Source organism: Cupressus sempervirens, chromosome 7 (assembly GCF_028749045.1).
Source record: "Cupressus sempervirens isolate cs-2001-9-10 chromosome 7, ASM2874904v1, whole genome shotgun sequence".
Taxonomy (NCBI): domain Eukaryota; kingdom Viridiplantae; phylum Streptophyta; class Pinopsida; order Cupressales; family Cupressaceae; genus Cupressus; species Cupressus sempervirens.
The window spans coordinates 524,947,953-524,971,160 of NC_143124.1; the positions used below are offsets into that span (position 1 = coordinate 524,947,953).

The 23,208-nt window shown below is 35.6% G+C and overlaps 1 protein-coding gene across 1 annotated transcript in view; it reads left to right on the plus strand.

Moving 5' to 3' along the window:
- The first annotated feature begins 17,933 nt into the window (after window positions 1-17,933).
- Window positions 17,934-23,208, plus strand: part of LOC149547831 (putative splicing factor 3A subunit 1) — a 28,797-nt gene continuing 23,522 nt past the window's right edge. The window contains exon 1 of the mRNA XM_089791878.1: window positions 17,934-20,811. Within this exon, the coding sequence (XP_089648004.1) occupies window positions 18,634-20,811 (2,178 nt within the window). The 5' untranslated portion in view covers window positions 17,934-18,633. The remainder of the gene's footprint in view (window positions 20,812-23,208) is intronic.

Below are 23,208 nucleotides of genomic sequence, written 5' to 3' on the forward strand. Positions count from 1 at the left end.
TGTGAGGAGAGAGAAATTGATGAGAGAGAAAGTTTAATGAGAGAAGTGATGAGAGAGAAGTGTGAGGAGAGAGAGAGAGAGATTTGAAAGGAGAGATAAAGTGAGGAGAGAGAATGTGTGTGAGAGAGAGTTTTAGGGAGAGAGAGAGTGTGAGGAGAGAGAAATGATGATAAAGAAAGAGTGAGGAGAGAGAGTGTGAGGAGAGAGAAATTGATGAGAGAGAAAGTTTAAGGAGAGAAGTGATGAGAGAGAGATTTGAAAGGAGATACAGTGTGAGGAGGGAGAAGTGTGAGAGAGAGAGAGGAGACAGTGATGAGAGAGAAAGTAAGGAGAGAGAAGTGATGAGATAGAGAGAAAAAGAGTGAGGAGAGAGAGAGAGAGAGAGATTTGAAAGGAGAGATAAAGTGCATGAGGAGAGAGAGTTCAAGGAGAGAGAAAGTGTGAGGAGAGCTCAAGAAAGTGGTGAGAGAGAAAGTAAGAAGAGGGAGAGTGTGAGAAAAGAGAAAGTGTGATGAGAGAGAAAGAGTGAGGAGAGAGAGAAATTGATGAGAGAGAAAGTAAGGAGAGAGAAGTGAGAGGAGAGAGAAAGTAAGAAGAGGGAGAGAGAGAGAAAGTGATATGTGAGAGAAAGTGTGATGAGAGAGTGTGTGAGGAGAGAGAAATTGATGAGAGAGAAGTAAGAAGAGAGATAAAGTAAGGAGAGAGAAAGTGGTGAGCTTTGAGATAGTAAGGAGAGAGAAAGTAAGAAGAGGGAGAGAATGCAAGGAGAGAGAAAGTGTGAGGAGAGAAAGTGACAAGTTTAGAAAGTAAGAAGAGGGAGAGAGTATTAGGAGAGAGAAAGTGTGAGGAGAGAAAGTGGCCAGCTCAGAAAGTAAGAAGAGGGAGAGAGTGTGACCTTATTAATTTTGTTAGTTGCATATACCAAAAATATTTTGATTGTCTCCAATCTAGCAACAGGTGTAAAAGTTTACTCAAAATCAATTATGTGATGTTGTAAATAACCTCAATATACTAAGCTTTCTTTATTTCTCACAACTTCACCTTGCTCACTCATCTTGTTTCTAAAAACCCACTTTTTCTGATTATGTTCTTATTTATAGGTCTAGGAACTAATTCCCAACTTTTGTTATTTTCTGTCCACTCAAGTTCTTCTTTCATAGCCTTTATCCAAAATTCATCTTTATAAGCTTCATCAACACTCTTAGGTTCAACTTGTAATATTAAACATAATTCTCCACTCGCCTTATCTCTTGTCATAACTCCTTTTTTTACAATTCCAATTTTTCGATTCACAAGGTGATTCTTTACAACATTTTTGTTAGGTGTTCTCTTCTCAATTCCAATTTCTTCTCTTGGTTTTTCTCTTTGTTCTTCCCTTTGTAATAGAGTATACAAATCAATGTCAGTTTCATAAAGAAATTCTTGCTTAACATTTTGATTGTTACCCCTTTGATTAGTCTTTCCATCATCATCATAATCAAGTATCCTCTTTTGAATTCTAAACTTTTCATCAACTCTCACATAATTAGCACTCTGAATAATAGTCTTCAATCTTTGATTAAAACATCTATATTCTTTACTCTTTATACCATTATCCTCATAAAACATATTAAATTCATTTGAAAAAAATTCTCCTCCTCTATCTGATCTCAAACACTTAATCTTCAAACCAAATTCATTTTCAACTCTACTCTTAAATATCTTGAATTTCTCAAAAGCTTCAAACTTCTCTCTAATAATTTTTACCCACATCATCCTAGTAAAATCATCAATAAGAAGTATAAGGTACCTTTCACACTGAAATGCCTATGTTCTTGTAGGACCACTCAAATCTATGTGCATAATCTCCAACTTTGTTGTAGTAGTAAATATTTTACTTGGAAATGAACAATTTCTTTTTCTTTGCCATTACACATTCTTTGCAAATCATGCTAGAAGGTTTCACAATCTTAGAAAAATATCTAATTATATGTGTTGTATTGATCTTCACAATGTTGTCAAATTTAATGTGACAAAATATCTTATTCCATAAGCAACTATCATCTACTTTAGCAACTAAAGATGTCATATGAGTAGGATTCAATTGAAAATCATTACCTTTAGTTCTTGTACCTATACCAACTAATGTGACATCTTTGTCTTTGATTATGCAAGTCTTCTATATAAATTACAACTAATATCCTCTATCAACAAGTTTTCCAACACTTAATTTCTATGTTTCAATCCATCCACAAAGTAAACATCCTCAGTGTTAGTCCTTCCATCGCGACTAATTGATCTTTTTTCCTTATTCTGACATGGTGCATTATTTACAACTCTAACTATTCCTCCATCATAAATATTGAATTCAAAAAACTTGTCCATATCTCTAGTCATATGATGAGAACATCCACTATCTATAATCCAATCAGACTTTTTCTTTTCAATATGTGATATTAAGGCTTTTTCTTCCTTTACTTCTTCTTTCTTAGGACTTTCTTCCTTGATAGAAACAAATCCTATATCATCATCTTCATCGTGACTATCTGGAAAATTTACCATATTAAAATCAAGTTCATCATCTTCATTTAAAAAATAAGCAATCTTTTGGAATTCTAGATTTGTAAGGCTTCTAGGCTTTATCTTCTTCTCTTTCTTAGGACAATTAGATGAATAATGACCAAACTTCTTACATGTCTAACAAATAAGGATTTTATTACCTTTTGGTTCTCTCTTCATAAGAAATGCAAGTTCTTAGTCAATCTTCTTGCATTCTTCTTGTTTTATCATCCATCCTCTAGGATAATCTCCATTTATACTTGTACTCCTTATAAGTGTAGATTCATCGAATCAGTCTTAACTCTAGGTAATCCTTCATTTTGTTTCATACATAATTTAGATGCCTACAACTTTATAAGAAGAGTTTCTTTGAAGAAGTTAGGTTTGCAAGTAATAACTTCTTCAATCATTTGTGCCTTCTAATGATAAAAAGGTGTCAAGGATTTCAAAATATTCCACACAATCTCATCTTTTGTTTTGGTTCCACCAAAATTTCTAATCCTTGCAAAAATCATAGATATCATACTAAAATATCCCCTTATAGTTTCATCTTTCTGCATTTAGCATTTTGAAGATGCATATCCAACTATGTAATCTATACTTCTTTGCATACTCATCACTTTCAAATATATTTTGTAATCTAATCCAAATTTCATGTACAAGGTCTAAAGTTTGTACCTCTACATATTTAGAGCCTAGAAGATATGCAAACAATGCTTCTTTAGCAACCATGTTTTGCATGAATAGATCTTTAGCATCTTGTTCGCATGAATCAAACTTATCTTAATCTATTTCATCCTTCTTCTTGAGTGTAAATAGCCAATATTTTGGACTCATGCACATCAAGTGAGTTTTCATCTTATCCTACCTATCATAATTTACTCCAAACTTAAGACTTTCTTTCCTAAAAAAAAAATCCATAGATCTACTTAAGTTGCTAGACCTTTCCTTCAATTTGATGCTTTAATACCAATTGTTAGAAAGTAAATTCCACTAAGATAATTGAGAGGGGGACATAAATCAATTATGTACTTAAAATAACTTATAATAACTTTATCTGGGTAAGTTGGGGATTGCAAGAGAAACAATAAACTTAAAGGTTAGAAAAATGAATTCGGGTGGGGTGAACCTTCATACACTAATTGATCCTTCATTGGCCATCCTTAGTGATATAGTAAAGAGGAAGACATGGACCTTCTAAACAATGTTAGGAACAACCTACTTGATAACTTCATATCAATAAAATGGATGTTTCATCAGATTCTAGGTTTGAAGGATAGGTAGTTCATGGTTGAGGAGAAGGTTGGTGACAACAAGGCATAGGGTGGAGACAACAATGACAATACCCCCACTGGTTCCCTAATTGACTTGGCCACATTCTAAAAGCTAGAAGCCTAGGTGATTGAGTTGGAAAACAAAGTCAATGGTAATGATAGTATCCTTCGAAGTATAGTTGAACAGAGCTATAATATTCTTAAAGCCTCCGACAAACACATCAAGATTCTGATTAATAAGGTGAAGGGAAGCCCGAGGGAGAAAGTCATTGTTATTGTGACTGAGGATGTTGGTCTAGTTCTTGACAACAAGGAAGGAAGGAATGGGTAGAAGGACTAGGGCTACTACTAAGTAGATGATGTTTGGGGCTTCCTCTGAGATTAAATAGATCAAAGTTGTCACTGAGAAGATGGATGTGCTATAGGAACGAGCAATAGAAATGATGAAAAGAATGGGTTAATGCCCTGCTAGCCCTAGCTCTTTCTATGACTTTTTAGTTTTCTAGATTTTTGTGTCATCTTTTGTTTGCTAGTCTTTTGTTGTTGGCTTTATTGTTTGTGGGTTGTAGTTTTTTGGGTTGTAATGTTTAATCTCTGGATTTTTGGTATATGGTTTTAGGGCCCCTTCAAAACTTATTTAAAAAAAAAAAAACTTATAATAACTTTATCAACTATGAAAATTGTAATCAAAAGTTGCAACAACCATAGAAAGATGACCATTCACAATAATGCCATATTTGTTAATTAGAGAAACCCTTGATCAAAGAGAAAAACTAGGTGGGAATGATTCCCACAAGATGATGTACTAATATAGAATTTCCTTGTAAAAGGATAGACTGTGTTAGGAGCTAATGAAATACATTCAATACACTTGAGTCCCTATTAAGAGACTTTGAATCCTTGTCAAGATATTCCAACCCCATTAGGAGTTGATCCAACCCTGTTAGGAATTGATAGGAAGACAACTAAACCCACTATCCAAATTTCTTCAAGACTATCTTCACTAAACAATCTTCAAGATAATGTATCCAAATTCTTGAATAGACTAAACATCAAATTCTTTTCCAATATGGTTCCTTTGAATCTCACAGTACATCAACAACATCATATTTTCTTTGATCTTAGCAAAATTTGCATTCAAGCTTATAAACAATAAACATCCACACTAGACCTTGTTGATAATTACAACCAAGGAAATAAACTTTCCTTTATATCAAGTCTGAAAACAAGTATTAAGTTGATCTTGAGACCTTCTCAATTTACAATGAATAGTATAGGACCACATTAATATATTGCATAAATAGACATTACATTACAAATAATATTTCCCATAATGATATTAACAATAATCAGCTTCCAGGGAACAATATGTTAAACAATCTTCACAAATTTCCACACACTGAAAATATGATTCTGCCACATTAACCATAGAATCCTAAACATGTCTTCTACCATAACCCAAGCCCTTTTAATGATCTTTAAACTGATAAAAAAGATACAACACAATTACTAGTACTCGCTTTCTAGAAACTCACTCAAGAGTAGTCTCCACAAAGTCTTTTATAACTCACACAAATCTTCATAGCTCTTTCTATGAACATGGACATAGTATTAAAACACATTCCTAAGTTCTCCTCTAAGTGTGTAGAACATAACTCTCTGAACATGAACCTTGCCTAATGAATCTTCCTTTGTAACTCTGATTGAACTGTCTAGAAAACTGATATGTTGACATCAATGACAAACACAGTTATGAATGCAACACATAAGTACTCAATCATCTCTCTAACATACTAACAATCTCCCCCATATAATCTTACCTCTAGAAACATCAATCATTCATGCAAACACGAACAAAGTCTATGAGGGAGATTATGAAGACATTGGATATGGAAGGGGCTAAGCTAGTAGACACCCCAATGGTAACTAGTTGTAAATTGTCAAAGGAGGATAAGAGTCATAAATTGAATAAAATTCTTTATCAATCTATGATTGGTAAATTATAGTATGTTGTATGCAATATACTAGATATTACACAAGCTATTGGAATAGTGGTTACATTCTTAGCCAATCTTGAAGATTCACTCTTATTTGTTGTGAAGAGAATCTATTGATACCTAAAGGGTACATAAGATTATATTTTATGGTATCCTCATAGAGGAAACTTTGAGCTCAATGTCTTTATTGATGTTTATTGGGTGGAGAACATAGACGACATAAAGATAATGACTGGTGGTGCATTCTTTCTTGGAGAAAGACTGGTCACATGGGCAAGCATGAAGCAAAGCTTCATATTGCAGTCAACAAATGGAGCTGAGTATGAAGCTACAGAAGTGAGCTGCACTCAAGTTATGTGGATCAAATAAGTGCTTCAAGGTATTCAAGAAAAGGGAGGAACTAGTGGTTATCAACTATGATAATATAAGCTCCATAGGTATATTAAAGAAATGAGTCATGCACTCAAGACCAAGAATATATCCATAAAACACAATTTCCTTAGAGAGAAAGAGCAAGAGAAAGAGGTAAGGTTGGAATATGTACCAATCAAATAAAATTAGATGATATATTCAAAAAATATCTTCACAAGGATAATTTTGAGTATCTTAGAGGAAAGTAAGGGGTACTACTCCTATCTAGCCTAAAATAGAGGTGAAGGGTCAAGCATCAATTTGTGATCAATAATTGACTAATCATAGAGTAGATTAATAAGGAAGTGGAACTGATCCATAAGGGGAGCAGTCAGAAAAAAAAATTGACAAACCTTTGACATTATTTTTCAGAGGGGGAAGAAGTACCAAAGGAGATGAGGATAAGGGAGAGAAGAAAAAGCTTGATAGAGAATAGGGGTGAAGTCAAGAAGGACCAAGTGAACCCATGAAGAAGACTCAACGCAATCAAAGGATGTGGATGCAAAAAGTGGACTTGCATGTTGCATCATCTCAGGGAGAGATGTTGAAGTAAAAGGAAATAAGGGAAAGTTAGGATACTATTTTCTTAATATATAGCAGTCCACAAGAGTTGTTGTCAAGTGTGGTGAAATGACCAAGTGACATGGTCAAGTGCTTCCATCAATGCCAAAGGAGAGATTGTTGACATAAGTATCAAAAGTCTAAAGGACAAGTGGAGATATTGGTGTAACTAGTTATGACTAAATATTCATTGATGTAAAGATAAAGATAGACCATCAACCAAAATGAAGCCAAGACTAGTGAGGCATTATGAGCATGTATGTGCAACTCTAGCTCACGAGTATGACTAGAGGAATGAGAAGGATAAACCAAGCAGAGGTATTGAAAAGGGGAAACTACACTTAGATGAAGTCACATTGAGCATGTATGAACATGGAGAATTATGTCAAGGAAGAAGGTAACTTGGTGCGACTAATGGTCATGAAGAAAGGTTAAGTCATGATGATAAGAGTAAGTTAATGGTAAGATACTCATTACTGATATGTCACAGAGAAGGTATATTGCAATTGACATTTTATGTAATGGTGATGGTGCTATCACACCGACCATATATGAAAGAATTCAAATTTGAATTCTTTCTAGTAGAGCAAGCCATCAAAGTTGCAAAAAATAAATGAATTTTATTTGTACATGGTATTTCTAACAAAAATGAGGCAAGACATAAATATAAGTACAAGCTAAGCATAGGCTCGATAATTCAAAATTTGGATTCATTGACTAGAGTGCATAAAGATCATATAAGATAATTCTATTTCAAGGAAAAAGGTTCGATTGCATGTTGAATAGAAAAAGTTCCAAAAAGTTGAGCTAAGTGTAATCTCAAAGAGAGAAGGGTGATGTAGAGAAGTCAAGAATACAGTGTGAAAAATAGTGTGTCTAGGAGAAGTTAGTGTTCCCGATCAACACAAGTGACAAAACATGCAGTAGCTAATAGAGCCAAACACATAAGTGATCATGTATGAGTTGCAAAGTTGAGGAAGTATAGAGAAAAGTTGTAGAAAGGTCTAAGGATCATCAAAGTGATCTATATTTAAGCTAAGTAAAGTAGGTATTCTTCTTAGACATTTTTTTGTGTTATTTTCTAATCACTACAACAAGAAATCTCATTGAGGGTAGAATTTAACAAGTTCATTTTATCGAATCCCCTTAAAGGGTGTTACATTAGTTTGTGTTCATATGTCCTTTAACTAGGCTAATCTTTACCAAGAATGACTCTCACATGTTTTATCTAAATCCCTTAACTAGATGACACTTAACAACATGCTTGTAATCTTCTAACAGAGATAAGCTCTTGATCGTGCACACTTTAGGAGAGTGCAAACTTTGTGAGGATCATCTCACATATAATGATTTTGACCCTAACTAGGTTTCCATGAGATAAATACTTGTGTTATGTGATGTTATGTTTTTCTTTATTATTTTTCTTAAAGTTACCCAATTAAGTTATTATAGCTATTAACCAACATATTGGTGTGAAGAAAGACACATAGTAAAAGTATAAGTTATCTAGGATATAATGGTTCAACCTCCCCCCCAAACCACCCCCCACTTAGTATATTCAACTATGTATGGACCAACACATAGAACTTATAAGCTTGATTAGAGACTACCTGATTAAGGGATTTTTAAAAAACTTGTGAAAATTGTTAGGGTTCCTTACAAGATAGTAAGCTACATGTATCTATTTCCTTATCAAAGCTTGTAAGATATGTTATGCTCTTCTCTTAATCCCTGATCCTAATCCTCTATCCTTGTTCATTTCTTAGTTCACTTATCTTCTCAATTAGTCCTCATAACCTCTTGCATAGTATGTTCCTTATCCTTTTATCCTTGATCTTATTTCTCCTTTTTTTTATCCTTGAATCTTGACAATTGATCTTAGGCTTCCTCAAAACCCTAATCTCATAAGTTTCATAAACCTTTTCCCTTTTCTTTCTCCTATTGGATTCTCCAAGATTTTCCCTTTCACTGATAGTTGTTAGATTCAATGGCTTTCTTCTCCTAATAGTTGTCTAGTTACCTGATAACTCTTCTTCGTATTGATAGTATATTCTATATGTTGATTGCATAAAATTGTTTACGTATTAGCTTCTTCACCATCATCCTATAGTGTTTTTTGACATCAATGACAAAACTTTTCCATGATCATCATCATATGCCAACAATATCCCCCTTTGGAATTGATGACAAAAAACTTGTCATTCAAAATATACAAAATTGTTCAATAGTTTTGTATGTCGATAGTTGCTCTTCTCTAAAAAAGTCTTCATAGTGCTATGTACTCCCCCTATAATAGTCCTTCATATTTTTCAAAATGTATTTTGTATGTGAATTTTTTTATTCAAACCTCTACATGTCCCTCTTCATTTCTCCCATATTATCTATATCTCCCCCCACCAACAATAATGCCAAATGATAAGAAAATTGTGCTCTTTAAGGTTCATGCCAATTATTGTTTATGAGTGACAAATTGGTACCTTTCACCTAAATTATTCACAATGTTTTCCCACGATTCTGTTAATCCTCTTACATCAATCATATGGCCATGCAAGTTTGAGGCTAACTCCTCTAATGCATCAATTGTGCTTGATTCCTGTATTTTTGCTAATTCCTCTACCTTGTTAATGCTAGGCCCAGCTGATGATATTGATAATGTTTGTAGAAGATTCATATCAGTTGTTATGTTTTCATTGGTGTCAAGCTTGATTTGTAAGACATTATGATAATTCAGTAGAGTTCCATATCATTTAATTGATGAAGAGGATTTGAAAAAAGTATAATGACGAAGAAAGTGTTCATAAGTGTATGGATATCAATGGGCACTTGATGAGTTAGAATTTGACAATATAATGTTGGTTTGATTGTTTTACATGATTTGATTAAGGGTTGAGATCACATATAAGTAAGTTATGAAGTCATGAAGTGATAAGATAAAGAGATAGCAAGTTGCACCAAGCTAATCAGTTTGGTTGGTAAATGAAGAACTTAGTAGTCATTGAGCTATTACTGTTGTCACTGAGTACATAAAATTGAATGTAGGATGAATAGTATTAGCCAAGAAAAAATAGTGTTAATCGATCTTAGTATTGATCAAGTGAAGTGTGTTGTTAACAAAGCATAAGAAAGAAGAGTAGTTTGGAGGAGAATTAATTTGAGTTTGACATTTGATAAAAATATGGATTGTTTGAGAAGTTTCAAAGACAAGGATGAAGCTAGTTATGAGATCAATGACTGTAGATATTCAAACAAGGTTTGATAAAGGAGATTTAATGATTTGAAATGAAGCACAAAGTTCAAGGTGAAGGTGTGATACCTGAGTGTCTAGATTCAATGAATCTAAGCTGGATGAAGATTAGACGATTGTGATTAAATGACAAAACAAGAAAGAATTTGGTGAAGTGGTAGTAAGTTGTCTATTTAAGGGACGAACAAGATGTTTATTTATTCTAATCAAAATATGTGTAAAGAAGAATATAGAAGGTGAAACCGAGTAGAGTAGTATTATAAGATCTAGTAAGTGAAGTGTGAAGTTGATGTATATGTGAAAGATCAATTAGAAGGAAGAAAGAGGATGAACACAGGAAAAAGAATGAGTAAAATGGAGATTTGAAAAAAAAAAAAAAACAAAGGTAGCTACATTTTTAATTAGATTATTTCACTGTAACTCTCTAATCATTATAGTAGAAAATATCTTAACTGAGTGGACTTAACAGTTTTATTTATAATTCCATTTGTATAGTGACATTCCTTTGAATATTTGTAAGTTCTTTAAAGAAGGCCACTAATTTCGAGGAGTGATAAGCTCTAGACGACATTTGATGTAAATCCTCTAACAAGGTCACATTAATAATGTGTATGTAACCTTTAACAAGGTTGGATCCTAATAGAGCATACTTTAGAAGAGTGAAAAATTTGGGTTGTTGGTTCCAGGTGTTTTTCCCCTTTACAAGGTTTATATGTTAAATAATTGTGTCAAAATATGTGGATGTTGATTGTGTTGCATGATTGTTTCATGTTTATTGATTATTGTTGCAACTTGATATACATGGTATATATATGAAATTTACTCTGATACTTAGTATATGAAGTTAACATTTTTTACTGCAAAGTTTGAATATGTTGTTATTGTGTTGTTTGATATGTTTACCAAGCTAGTTGATTTTAATGTTTAAAGTGTTATGTTGGTGAAAAGTATTTTAAAGACTTGTAGGATAACTGGTTATATTTGATTCAACCCCCCCACCCCCCCAGTTATCTATCAATTGGTATTTGAGTTGAGTGCTTTAAGGAGGAAGTTTAAAGGGACTTAAGCTAAAGATACAAAGATGTGTAAGAGAGAGGTTCCTAACTTGAACAAAGAAACCATTTTATCATGAAAAAAGATGGTGAGATTGTACCTATCATCAATTGGAGACTGTACATTATACTATTTGGAGAATTAGTACACACCTACAACCCCTCCCGTGATAGTTAAGAGAACGAGGACAAAGAAAGAACACAATAACTTGATTATAGATATCTTAGGGTTCATTTGGCTTGTGGAATTGTAGAAATTGTGATTTCTACAAGTCTTGACTTAGCCAAATCAAGATTTTGCAAATCTTCATTCCTATTGTTGGGATTTTATTTGAACCATTTGTTTCACTCGAAAGATGAGTGTGAAGGCACATTTTTATGCGTAAGCATGGAGTTGAAGGTAGACTTCAAAAAGTAGTCCAATCTATTATTTTTACACTCCTCAAAAAACATAACCAGGTTTTGATTTTCATTCCTACTTGCTAGTAGGAAGTCAAAAAATTTGGTTTTGAGACAAAATTAGAAGTTTGGTATTCTAATTCCATTTTACTAATTTTGAAACAAACATAAAAAATTTCAAATCCAAATTTTGAAAAAGCCAATTCCAGTCATCTTCTATGAACCAAGCATACCCTAAATGATATTGAATTTGATGATATCAAAGATTGTTCTACTACTAAAGAGATGTAGGATAAGGTAGTATTCATGGAGGAGATTATAATGTATTGAGAGCAAAAGCTGAGAGCCTAGGAGGAAAATTTGATGATATGAGAATGAAAGAAGGAGAGACATTTCCCAGTACAGTAATCGAATCAAGGAAGTGGTTAGTGCCATCAAAGTCACTAGAGGAATCATAATTATTGAAGATGTTGTAGGTAAAGTATTGATAACCTTATTGCCTATGTGTGTTATTAGAGTAACAACTATTCAAGAATTCTAAGCTATTCTTGGAAATGTGCTTACTCTTGATGCTTTGATTGGTAGATAGACTTCATTTGAGTTTAGTAAATTCAATAACAACTTACCTAAAGTTGAAAATGCTTTCAAGACATCACTAACTATTGGAAGATAAGTGTAGTAGAGATGAAATTGATTTAGATTATGATGATAATGAGCAAGATGAGCTTGAAGCACTACTGGCTAGAAGGCTTCCAAGAGGCAAAGTGAAGTTCAAAGGTAAGTTACCCCTGATATGTTTCAAATTCCAAACATGTAAGAGTATCAATTCCATTCACTATCTTGATACCTTTCCATTTCCCAGTTGACTTGGATTTAAAAATTAATCTTCCAAGGACTTTAACCAGTATAAAAATTAATCTTCCTAGGAGTCGAGATGCAAGTGTCGATCCAAATGACCCATTCCTAACATAAAACAAATTGATCAAGGACTTTTAGAAGGAAACATCTATTAACTTCATCATATGCTTGTCTTATATCTAATTCTATTTTCACTTTTTCCAATTTGGTTGGTTTCATGGTATGGATAACCTCATGAGTTAATATGAATCCTTTGTAGACTGAATGATTTGGTGAAAATACACTCTGTTCCTATGAGACAAGGGAACTGAGAGCTCTTTTTGACCTATTTGCAATCACCTTAGATATTATTTTATAAATTGTGTTACATAGGGAGACAAGGCAAAACTTATCCAAGACAATCCTTTCCTCCCTTTAGGGTATGAGAGAAATAAATGTGTTGTTGAACTCCTTAAGTACGAAGCCTCCCATCCTTGATTCTTCAACTACCGCTACAATTTCTTGGCCAACTATACCCAAAAACCTTTGAAAAAATATAGTAGGAAACCCATATGTCCCTAGCTCCTTTTCTGATGCAGGAGCATCTTGTAAAAGAAAATTTATTTAAAAAAAAAAAAAAATTCTAGAGGAGAGAGAAAGTGACAAAAATAGAAAGAAAAAAATAGAAAATGGAAAAAAGGGAGAAAAGAGGAATTTATATTTTCAAGGTTCATAGGTGGCATAATAGGAAAAAATAAAATAAAATGGTTGTCATTCCATTTATCGAGGTGTGTGGGTAGAATTCTAGAAAGTTATGAATATTGTAGAAAGTTGTGGATATTGTAGAAGGTTATGGAAGTTGTAGAAGGTTGTGGATATTGTGTAAGTGGAATTCTAGAAGGTTGTGGATAAGTCATGTATTGGGTGGTAAGTGCCTATTTAAGCAAGGCATATGAGCATTTCTAATCAAGCTCAAGGAGAAGCTTGAGAAGTGGAAGCTCGAGAAGAAGGTGAAAGCTCGAGAAGGAGAAGCTCGAGAAGGAGAAGCGTTGGAAGGAAAGTTGGAAGGTCTGAAGGCTTCAAGGTGTGAAGCCGAAAAGTGTGAAGGAGAAGGAGGAAGTGAAGAGTGAGTTTTCCCGAGTCTGTGGACAAAGCACTGAATGTGAGGTAGTTTACAGCAAGATTGTGATGGACTTGTGAGTGTGTAGACAGAGCGCCGAATGTGAGGTAGTTTACACTTGGATCTTGGATAAGGTTGGAGAAGAGCTAGTGGCTGCGGTTTAGAAACAAGGAGGTTACTTGGGAAGCATTTTATCTCGTTGTCTTCATATTGTTACATTCTTGGTTGTGAGTTGGTAAGGGTGGTGTGGCCCTTCGTCAGTGGTATCAAAGCGTACCATCATCAAGTGGTATCAGAGTGTATCTTCATCATTTTCTCCCCCCCATACTAGAAAAATATCTTTAATCTCTTCCTTAGAAATAGGGGCATAAATTTTTTGTTCTTGTTCTTTTGTTATTATGTGAAGGATAATCTCTAGAATGTCTTGAGTCCACATTCATCACATCTTGGTTTACACCAAAGATGTTATGGAAGTACCTTATAACTTCTTGATTAATGTATTTTGGGTTATTTAGTCTAACACCATCCACACTTTTACCAAAGAAAATATTATTGAAGGAGTGCTTAATTTCAACTAAATTGTGGAAGAACTTTGTGTTCATATCTCTTGCAACCATCCATGTTTATTGATATTTTTATCTCCAATATATTTCTTCCCTAGCTAAAACCTCTTAATACTATTTGTCCAAGATAGTTTCTTATTGATACTCTAGTTTACTCATTCTTGATTCTATAATGGTTGAGCACAATGCAACCAATTCATCTCCAATTTTTAAAAAATTGTGATTAAGTTTTGAAAAGACTCCCTATTCCAAATTGTTAATTGATATTTTATGAATTGCATCTTTTTGAAAACTGGAAAGGCTTTATTACCTAGTCTAACCTAAGCATTCTTCCAACATAAGCTGATTAAGTTCTCTAAATCATTGTGTTGAAGCTACATTGTCTCAAATTTGAAGGGTGCTCACTCTTGGAATGAATCCTCATGAATTTTTAAACATATTGGGTAGTGATATAAGCTTGTGATAGGTAGGATTTTTGCATTGGAAAATCCAATCTGACGCTCCCCAATCCCCTACCAGTAGAAATCTAATTTATCTATTGTACTAAAGAAACCCCTTCGTCTATTTGTCCATGTAAACTTCTCATTTCTTAATGTTGGCTCTATTAATCCATTACTTGTGCAAAAATTAGCAAATTCCATTTGACTTTGACCAACCCAACCATTCCCACCTTTCTCTCCCACCAAATTTATAATAGTGTCAAAATGTCACCTTTTCTTGGAATGATATTACATAATACTTTCTATAATAACCTTTTTTCCCAAATTTGTTGGGCCATAGACATTTATTACATTTATGTTTGCAAGTAATTGTTGCATAGCTATTTGCAACAACTACCAAGAGGAATCTTGCCCTTTCAAATTAGCATCTACTGAACCTTCATTCCATAAAACACCCAAACCCCCTAAATCTCCCGGGGCCTTAGAAAATCAACACTTCCATTTTTGGGAATTTAAGTTTGAACCTCTCTAAATCCTCCTTTTAAAGCTTTGTTTCTTGTAGGAAAACAATATTGGTCTATCTTGATCTAAACAATGCTTGATCAAGTGATCTTTGTTAGGGGGACATTGCAACCTTTGACATTCCAATAAGGGAGCTTAATTTCTCTTGGGAATGGGCATAGCTTTTTCCAAATCTCAAATTTTTGCTTGGTTTGCAATACTTTTAACCAAGGCTAGATTGACTAGATTTAGGACCAAGTTCTTCTTTTCTCCTACATTTGGTTTGTTGATATTTGTCTGAGCTTGTTCTATTGTCCTATCCTCTAAAATATTTGGAATATATGATAACCCTAGAACATCTCATTCATCCAAATCTTCTAAATATACCTCCTCTATGTCTGAATCTAGTTCACCACTACTATCTTTAACCCCTTCAGAGGAAGTTTCTAAATTCATGATAGATGAGGTATGTATATCCTTGAACCTTTGTGTTGTTTGTTCATCTGGGGATAAAGTGTTTTTTATATCCTTGTTTACTAAACTTATGTTCACTTCCTTGTCCACTAAGTGTTTATGAGCTATTGGATTAGTAAATCTATCATAAACCATATGCACTGTTTCTTGCTGTAAAGGTCCTTTTGAATGCACATCCATTGTTTCATCCAATTGTAACTATTTTGTTGGGATCTAGCTCGAGATTCCATTTGACCGTGTAATCTATTCAAAATCACCTTTCACACTATCCACCATTCCCACATTCAAGATCATTGCAATCCCAAGGTTTTCCTCACCTCTGTCTCCAGCTATCTCACTCAACATGAATGTAGCATCAATTTCTTCTTTCAATGACATGTTCCATTCTAGACCTCTATCCATCTATTCTATCCCATATCCTTCGAAGAACATTAGTAGACTTAAAGATGAGTCCTCCATTATGTCCTTGAAGATTTTAGAAGATATTTTGAAAACTAAGGGCACTATTGCATTTCTTTCTAGTCCTTTCCCTTTATCTTCTCCCTCTTCCATTGTCTCCTCTGCAACATTTTGGTAACTAACACCCACTTAGATATTTGTTTCTAGATATCTTCACATTTCCTAATTTCATTGATGTTTGAGATCATGTGTGGACTTTGACATTTCAATAAGGCTTTAGTGTAGATCAACAGATCATCTTGATTCACAACTTTTTCATGTTTGATATATTTTCCTAATTTATCACCAATTATTTTTAGAGTTTTTAGGTTTATATATTCATGGGGTAAATCTAGTATCTTAAATCATGTGGGAATCTCATCAACTTTAGCCTTCTATGAGTTAAATCATGTGGCAATCCTAAAATTTTCCTCACCTCTGTCTCCAGCTATCTCACCCAACATGAATGTAGCATCAATTTCTTCTTTCAATGATATGTTCCATTCCAGACCTTTACCATCTATTCCATCCCATATCCTTTAGAGAACACTAGTAGACTTAAAGATGAGTCCTCCATTATGTCCTTGAATATTTTAGAAGATATTTTAAAACTAAGGGCACTATTGCATCTCTTTCCAGTCCTTTCCCTTTATCTTCTCCCTCCTCCATTGTCTCCTCTGCAACATTTTGGTAACTAACACCCACTTAGATATTTGTTAACTAGCACCCACTTAGATGTTTGTTTCTAAATACCTTCACATTTCTTAATTTCATTGATGTTTGGGATCATGTGTGGATTTTTACATTTTAATAAGGCTTTAGTGTAGATCAACAAATCATCCTAATTCACAACTTTTTCATGTTTGATATATCTGCCTAATCTATCACCAATTATTTTTAGAGTTTTCAGGTTTATATATTCATGGGGTAAATCTAGTATCTTTAATCATGTAGGAATCTCATCAACTTTAGCCTTCTGTGAGTTAAATCTGGAAGACCAATCAAGAACACTCAAGCCACTTCCCTCAACAAAAAAGGGACCACTATTGTGAGCCCATTCTTTGTCACTTGTTGTTGCACAAATAACTAAATGGAAGCCCTTTGATAAGGGTTTTATGTGGCAATCTTGTCCTAAGGTTTTTACACACTAGTTTTTGACTTTAGGGGATACATCAGCCATAAACCCCCCCATTTTATAATGAAAGCATGAGCTTTGAGACAACTCACATAATCATTACATTTTTTTATTGTTTATGGCCACTAAGATAACCAAAGAGTAATCATATTGAGGACTTATTGGTGAAATAGGTGGTTGTGTTTGTTTTGTGATATTTGAGTACCAAAACTTATTTTCAACCTTCTTGAATTAAAAACCTTCACCTATCCTCAACTCGATATAGTCCTTCCATCCGAATCTGTGATCATCTCGATTTATTTTCCACATTATGCTAGTAGGGTTTACAAGGAAATTCCTTTTCAAGTTGATCCCTACGTCCGATTGGAAAACTTCCACAATCAAAGCTATTTGGTTGAAACTTGGAGTTTAGTTGCATTCTCCTCTTAAAGGGCTAGTGCAACCCCATTCAACTATTGTAATAAAGGTTTGTGTCTCGGTGAAACCCTAGATTCTATGGTCGTGTATGCTCCATCCTTACTTCATTGCTAAAACGTATTGCATAATATTTTTAATATTCACAAATGAAAATTATTTACTATTTTAGAATTAAGGTTCGAATGATATATAACACTTAGATATTCTAATTTTTGATATCTTGGAATGAATTCACTTAGATTTCTAGATATGCTAGTTTATTTTATCAACTAATCTCATGTACAATGCAATATATGCACTAAAAGAGGAAAAATTAAAAATCAATTATTTTCATCTTCACCTTTCATAATTCTTCAGCCTACCCATTGCATACTAAGATGGTATTGATAATTTTTAAATAATATATTTAATCACTGTATTAACTCATGATTTATTCAGCAATAAAAAGTTTGAAGAGAAATTCACTATAGAAGTTGAATGACAGGAACCCTAACACTTTACAAAACTAAAATTGCACATCATTGTACCTTTTGAAACCGTCTTGGAAGCTTTCCAAACTCCATCCGACTGAAAGCATCCTCCGAGCATGTTTATGAGGATGGATGTCCATACTATCCAAAGCTGCCGTTTTTATCAGACTGCATTGAACAAAATAGTGGGGACTGCGAGGTGAAGAGCATATAGGTGGAGCTGTGGCCATTCGATTTGTAACTGCACACCGCAGACGGTCCAAATGGTCCGTTGATTTCCTCTCACGGCTTATATCGCTCAGTAAACACTGTGCTGATTGGCGGGTAGTATTGTGGCCTGGTTTCGCTCACATTGTAATATCGGGGCCTTTTGATTTCGCAGAACAACTATCACTGGTGACTGGCACGAATGAAAATGCTTTGACATCAGTATCGACTTGACAATGTTGAAGGATTAAGATTGTTTCGGTCGTCTTGCGTCGTCTATTGAGCTCTATCAGCGGTTGATTGAATAATCAGCTTATCCCATCTCACGGAGGGGAACGCCTTTGATGTAACCAGTTACTAAGAAAAGATTGATGCTAAGATTGGTTTATTGGCCGAATTGTTTTGGCAAACATTAAAAGGGCGTCCATAGTGCCGGTAATCAAGGAAGATCAGGAAGGAGCAGTGGCAGGGGCATCCGATTTTCAGACTTCACCAAGAGATCTGGTTAAGATTGGATTTCTCAGAGTGCTGCAGAGATAATCTAGGGTTTCAAAAATGCCTGGCATTACAGAAGTTTTGACTCTACCAGCACCCCCGCCGGAGGGCATTTCAGGACCTTTACCACCTTCCCAGCTCTCCGCTGATAACGATAGCAATGTGGTAGAAAACAAAGAAATCCAGAACCTAAGCAATTTAAGCATATCCGGGCCTGAATCTGTTGCCACACATACAAAGACTATCGGAATAATCCATCCGCCCCCGGACATCCGCAACATTGTCGACAAAACTGCGCAGTTTGTTTCCCGCAATGGCCCCGAATTCGAAAAGAGAATTCTTGCAAACGAGAAAAACAACGCTAAGTTCAATTTTTTAAACCCTAGCGATCCTTACCATGCATATTATCAGCACCGAGTTTCAGAATTTAGGTTACAGGTTCTAAACCCGGCGCAATCACAGGCGGCACCCGCTGGTGCAGCGGCCGAGGCGGCGACAAATGCACCAGCTGGTGCTGAGGCGAAGGCAATGGATTTACCGGCTAGACCAGTCGCCAAACCCTTATTGCCTCCCGAAGCAGAGCAGTACACTGTAAGACTTCCCGAGGGCATCACCGGCGAAGAACTGGATATTATTAAGCTTACTGCACAGTTTGTGGCAAGGAATGGTAAAACCTTTTTACAAGGACTTACGAGCCGTGAAGTAAATAATCCACAGTTTCACTTCTTGAAGCCTACGCACAGCATGTTCACATTTTTCACCGCCCTCACGGATTCGTATTCTAAGGTTTTGATGCCTGCCAAGGGTTTGGTGGAGAAGCTGAGGAAGGATGGAGCAAGTATGACTACGATTTTGGAGCGGTGCTTGCATCGGCTTGAATGGGAGCGGTCCCAGGAACAGGCAAGGCAGAAGGCAGAGGATGAAATTGAGCAGGAGAGGATGCAGATGGCCATGATTGATTGGCATGACTTTGTAGTGGTTGAGGCAATTGAGTTTGCGGACGATGAGGATGAGGAATTGCCACAGCCGATGACTTTGGAAGAAGTCATAAGGAGGAGCAAGGCGTTGGCTGCTATGGACGACGACGAGGAGATTGCAGAATCTGGAAAGGAAGTGGAAATGGAAATGGATGAGGAAGAGGTCCATTTGGTGGAAGAAAGCTTGAAGACGGCTAAAGATGGGGAACACAATGACAGTAACATGCAAGAAGAAGGCCACCCACAAATGCCTGCTGCACCGCCTCAGGAGGAAATGGATCCGCCTATGAGAATTGTTAAGAACTGGAAGAGGCCCGAAGAGAGAGTATTAGTTGAAAAAGATCCAACTAAGTTTGTGGTTTCCCCAATCACGGGAGAACTGGTTCCCATTAATGAGATGGCTGAGCACATGCGGATTTCATTGATAGACCCCAAATATAAGGAACAGAAGGAGAGAATGATGGCCAAGCTCCGGGAGACAACTCTTGCACCAGATGATGAGATTTCAAGAAACATTGTTGGACTTGCTCGGACACGTCCAGATATTTTTGGTACTACAGAGGAAGAAGTTTCTAATGCAGTTAAGGCTGAGATAGAAAAGAAGAAAGAGGAACCAAAGCAAGTCATTTGGGATGGGCATACTGGAAGCATTGGCCGCACTGCGAACCAAGCCATGACCCAGAATGTTGGAGATGAGCAGATGGATTTAAGTAATAATGACGGAAGGGATCTTCCTGGTCCAGCACCTCCTCCTAAAGCAAGTGTCCTGCCTATTAGGCCCCTTCCTCCTCCTCCTGGGTTGGCACTGAATATTCCTCGACCTCCAAACACAGTTCAATATTCTGCACCAGCCACTTCTGCTTCTATGATGCCACCTCCCCCGAGGCCTTCAGTTCTACCTCCACCACCTCTCCGACCACCCCCACCTCCTGCTGGTATGCCTCCTGCTCCACATCAGCTCATGAACAGGCCGCCTCCCCCACTTCCACCACCAGGGCTGATGCCAACTTCAATGATTACACCACCTCCTCCCGGCTCTCAATATCCACCTATGCCGCCTCCTAGACCATTTGGGCCTCCACCACCAGTCCCTCCACCATCGATGCCCATGATGCCGCCCCCACCTCCACCTCAGGGAATGCCTCCCCCACCACCACCTGAAGAGGCTCCACCTCCACTACCTGAAGAACCCGAGCCCAAGAGGCAAAAGGTAGACGAACTTCAATTCATTCCGGAAGATCAATTCTTGGCACAACATCCGGTATGTTTTCACTTCTCTGACTCTCTTTTATATTTATCATGCTTTAGGACTAGCTTTTCCTTATTTGATGCAGTTGACATCGTTGCAAGTCAAACTTATACAAGTCTAAGTATAACTATTTGGTTTTTTTGGGTAAAAATTTGAATATTTGATATGTTAAGTGGAAATTGATACTAAATGTCCCACACCTTTGTCAGAATTAATGGCTTGATTTTATATATATATGTAGTTGGAGAGGTGGGAATCATGTAAATGTACATTATGTTTATTGTTAATTACACGCTGACAAGTTCTCATGTTAATTAGACTAGTTAGAGAGGTTGATACCATGGTAACAACTTTCTATATTAATTATTATAGATGGAGAGGTGGGGATCATTCAAATGTACAATGTTTCTATGTATTTATGTATGTGTGTTATGGGAGCATGCGGTAACAAATTTCTATGTTAATTATAGTAGTTGGAGAGGTGGGAATCATGTGAAGAAATGAATATAGGGGCAAGATAATTACCAGATTGTCATGTGCCGCAAATAAATTGAGTCATAAAACCACATAAGACGTGGGAATCATTGACACATATATTAATATTCAAATTCACTGCCTTTGAACTTGTGCAAAGGAAATACAAAGGGTAGCGATCCATTAAATTTGTTGTAATATTTTTAATTAGGAGTATTATGGGTAGTGATTCGTAAAAGCATTTAGTTAAAATTTTGCTCAAAAGTAATGATAAACAACAGTAAAGAAAAAAAAGGAATAAAAATGGCCACAAAAGACACAACAACTCGTCCTGGGAAAACCCTTCAACTTGAAGGGAAAAACCTAGCCACACCAGAAAAACATCTCTTTTATTAATAAATGTTCAAGTACAATGCTTTCTACTTGATACAGTACATAATCACACAAAACAATCATGTATTAATATTGATTTGAGAAACCCTTCATATCAAAACCGAAGGTCTATTCAATTTTCAAATACAAGTCTCTTCATTTTTTGAAATGTGTGACTCTTCACATGACACATTTCTCTTCATATAATATTACCTCAGATATCAACATAAACATCTTCTTAAACTGACACAATATATTATCTCAATATCAAAATCAGAAATAAAGATCTCTATCACAGTTGCAATCTTCAACACTTCCTTTTAGCAAGAGAGAGATCTGTAGTATTGCAAACACACATAGCTGCAACCAAATATGTCAATGATAAATTTTCACCCCATAGATTCTCATTAAAACATGTCATCTCAGCATTTACTATACTGCATAAAATTAAAGTCATGTAGTCACACACATGACTTTCACCATGCCTGCTCGTAGAGGGTGGTCTACCATACCTATTCGTAGAGGTTGAAATAAGGGCTTTGACCTCGAACTTCTCCCAGAGAAGAGTGCATTTCCACCATGCCTACTCAGAGAGGGTGATCCACCATACCTACTCGTAGGGGGTGGATCTGCCATACCTACGCATAGTGGGTGGAACAAGGGATTTCAGCTCAAACTTCTCTCGCAGAGAAGATCTCATTAACAAGGGTTTTCACCTCAAACTTCTCTCATAGAGAAGAACTCATTAACAAGGGATTTCATCTTAAACTTCTCTTGCATAGAAGAACTCGTTAACAAGGGATTTCACCTTGAACTTCTCCTTCACAAAGAAGAATGCACTAACAACATGTATAAGAGTGACTGAGATTCTCTCTCAACAAAGACTCCCTCTTAGCAAGGACAACACTGATTCCAATTTGACCAAACAAGGAGTTTTGGTAGTTAAACTGGCCACATAATCTTGCAAAGAATTAATCATCTACCTCTGCCATGTAACCTCCCTCTGAATACCATTTCTAGTCTAAGATCTTCCTCTTTTAATGAAGCCATGTATCATCTGTCCTACGACTGCAAACAACATTCCCATTTTTCATTTTTAAAGTCTGCATAACTTTGTATGTAACATCATTCCATTTCTTCTCAACAGGATCAACCTATTGTAAAGAGAAATATAGAGGTCAATGCCAAAATGATAAAGTCATACATTATTCTCAGTAATACGACAAAAATTTGTGATCTATACTCAAAGGTATAATCATAGAAAACTTATCTCTTTGTAGTCCAGTTTTCCTACCCAATAATCAGTATTTATTTAATGATCATAGCATTGCCTCAGATTTGCAATTCACGGCTCGCTGTCGAAAATAGGCTACATAAATACATCCTTTTGAATCAAAATGCCTCCAGATTTCGCTTCCTTCTCCTTCGTGCTCTGGGAATTTTGAACCAGAAGAAATATAAATGTATTGAACTGACACACAAGGCACAAAATAACATAGAACACAGACAACTTATCCTGAAAAAATAAAATCCACTTAATGGTTAAAAACCCTGCTCGAAAGA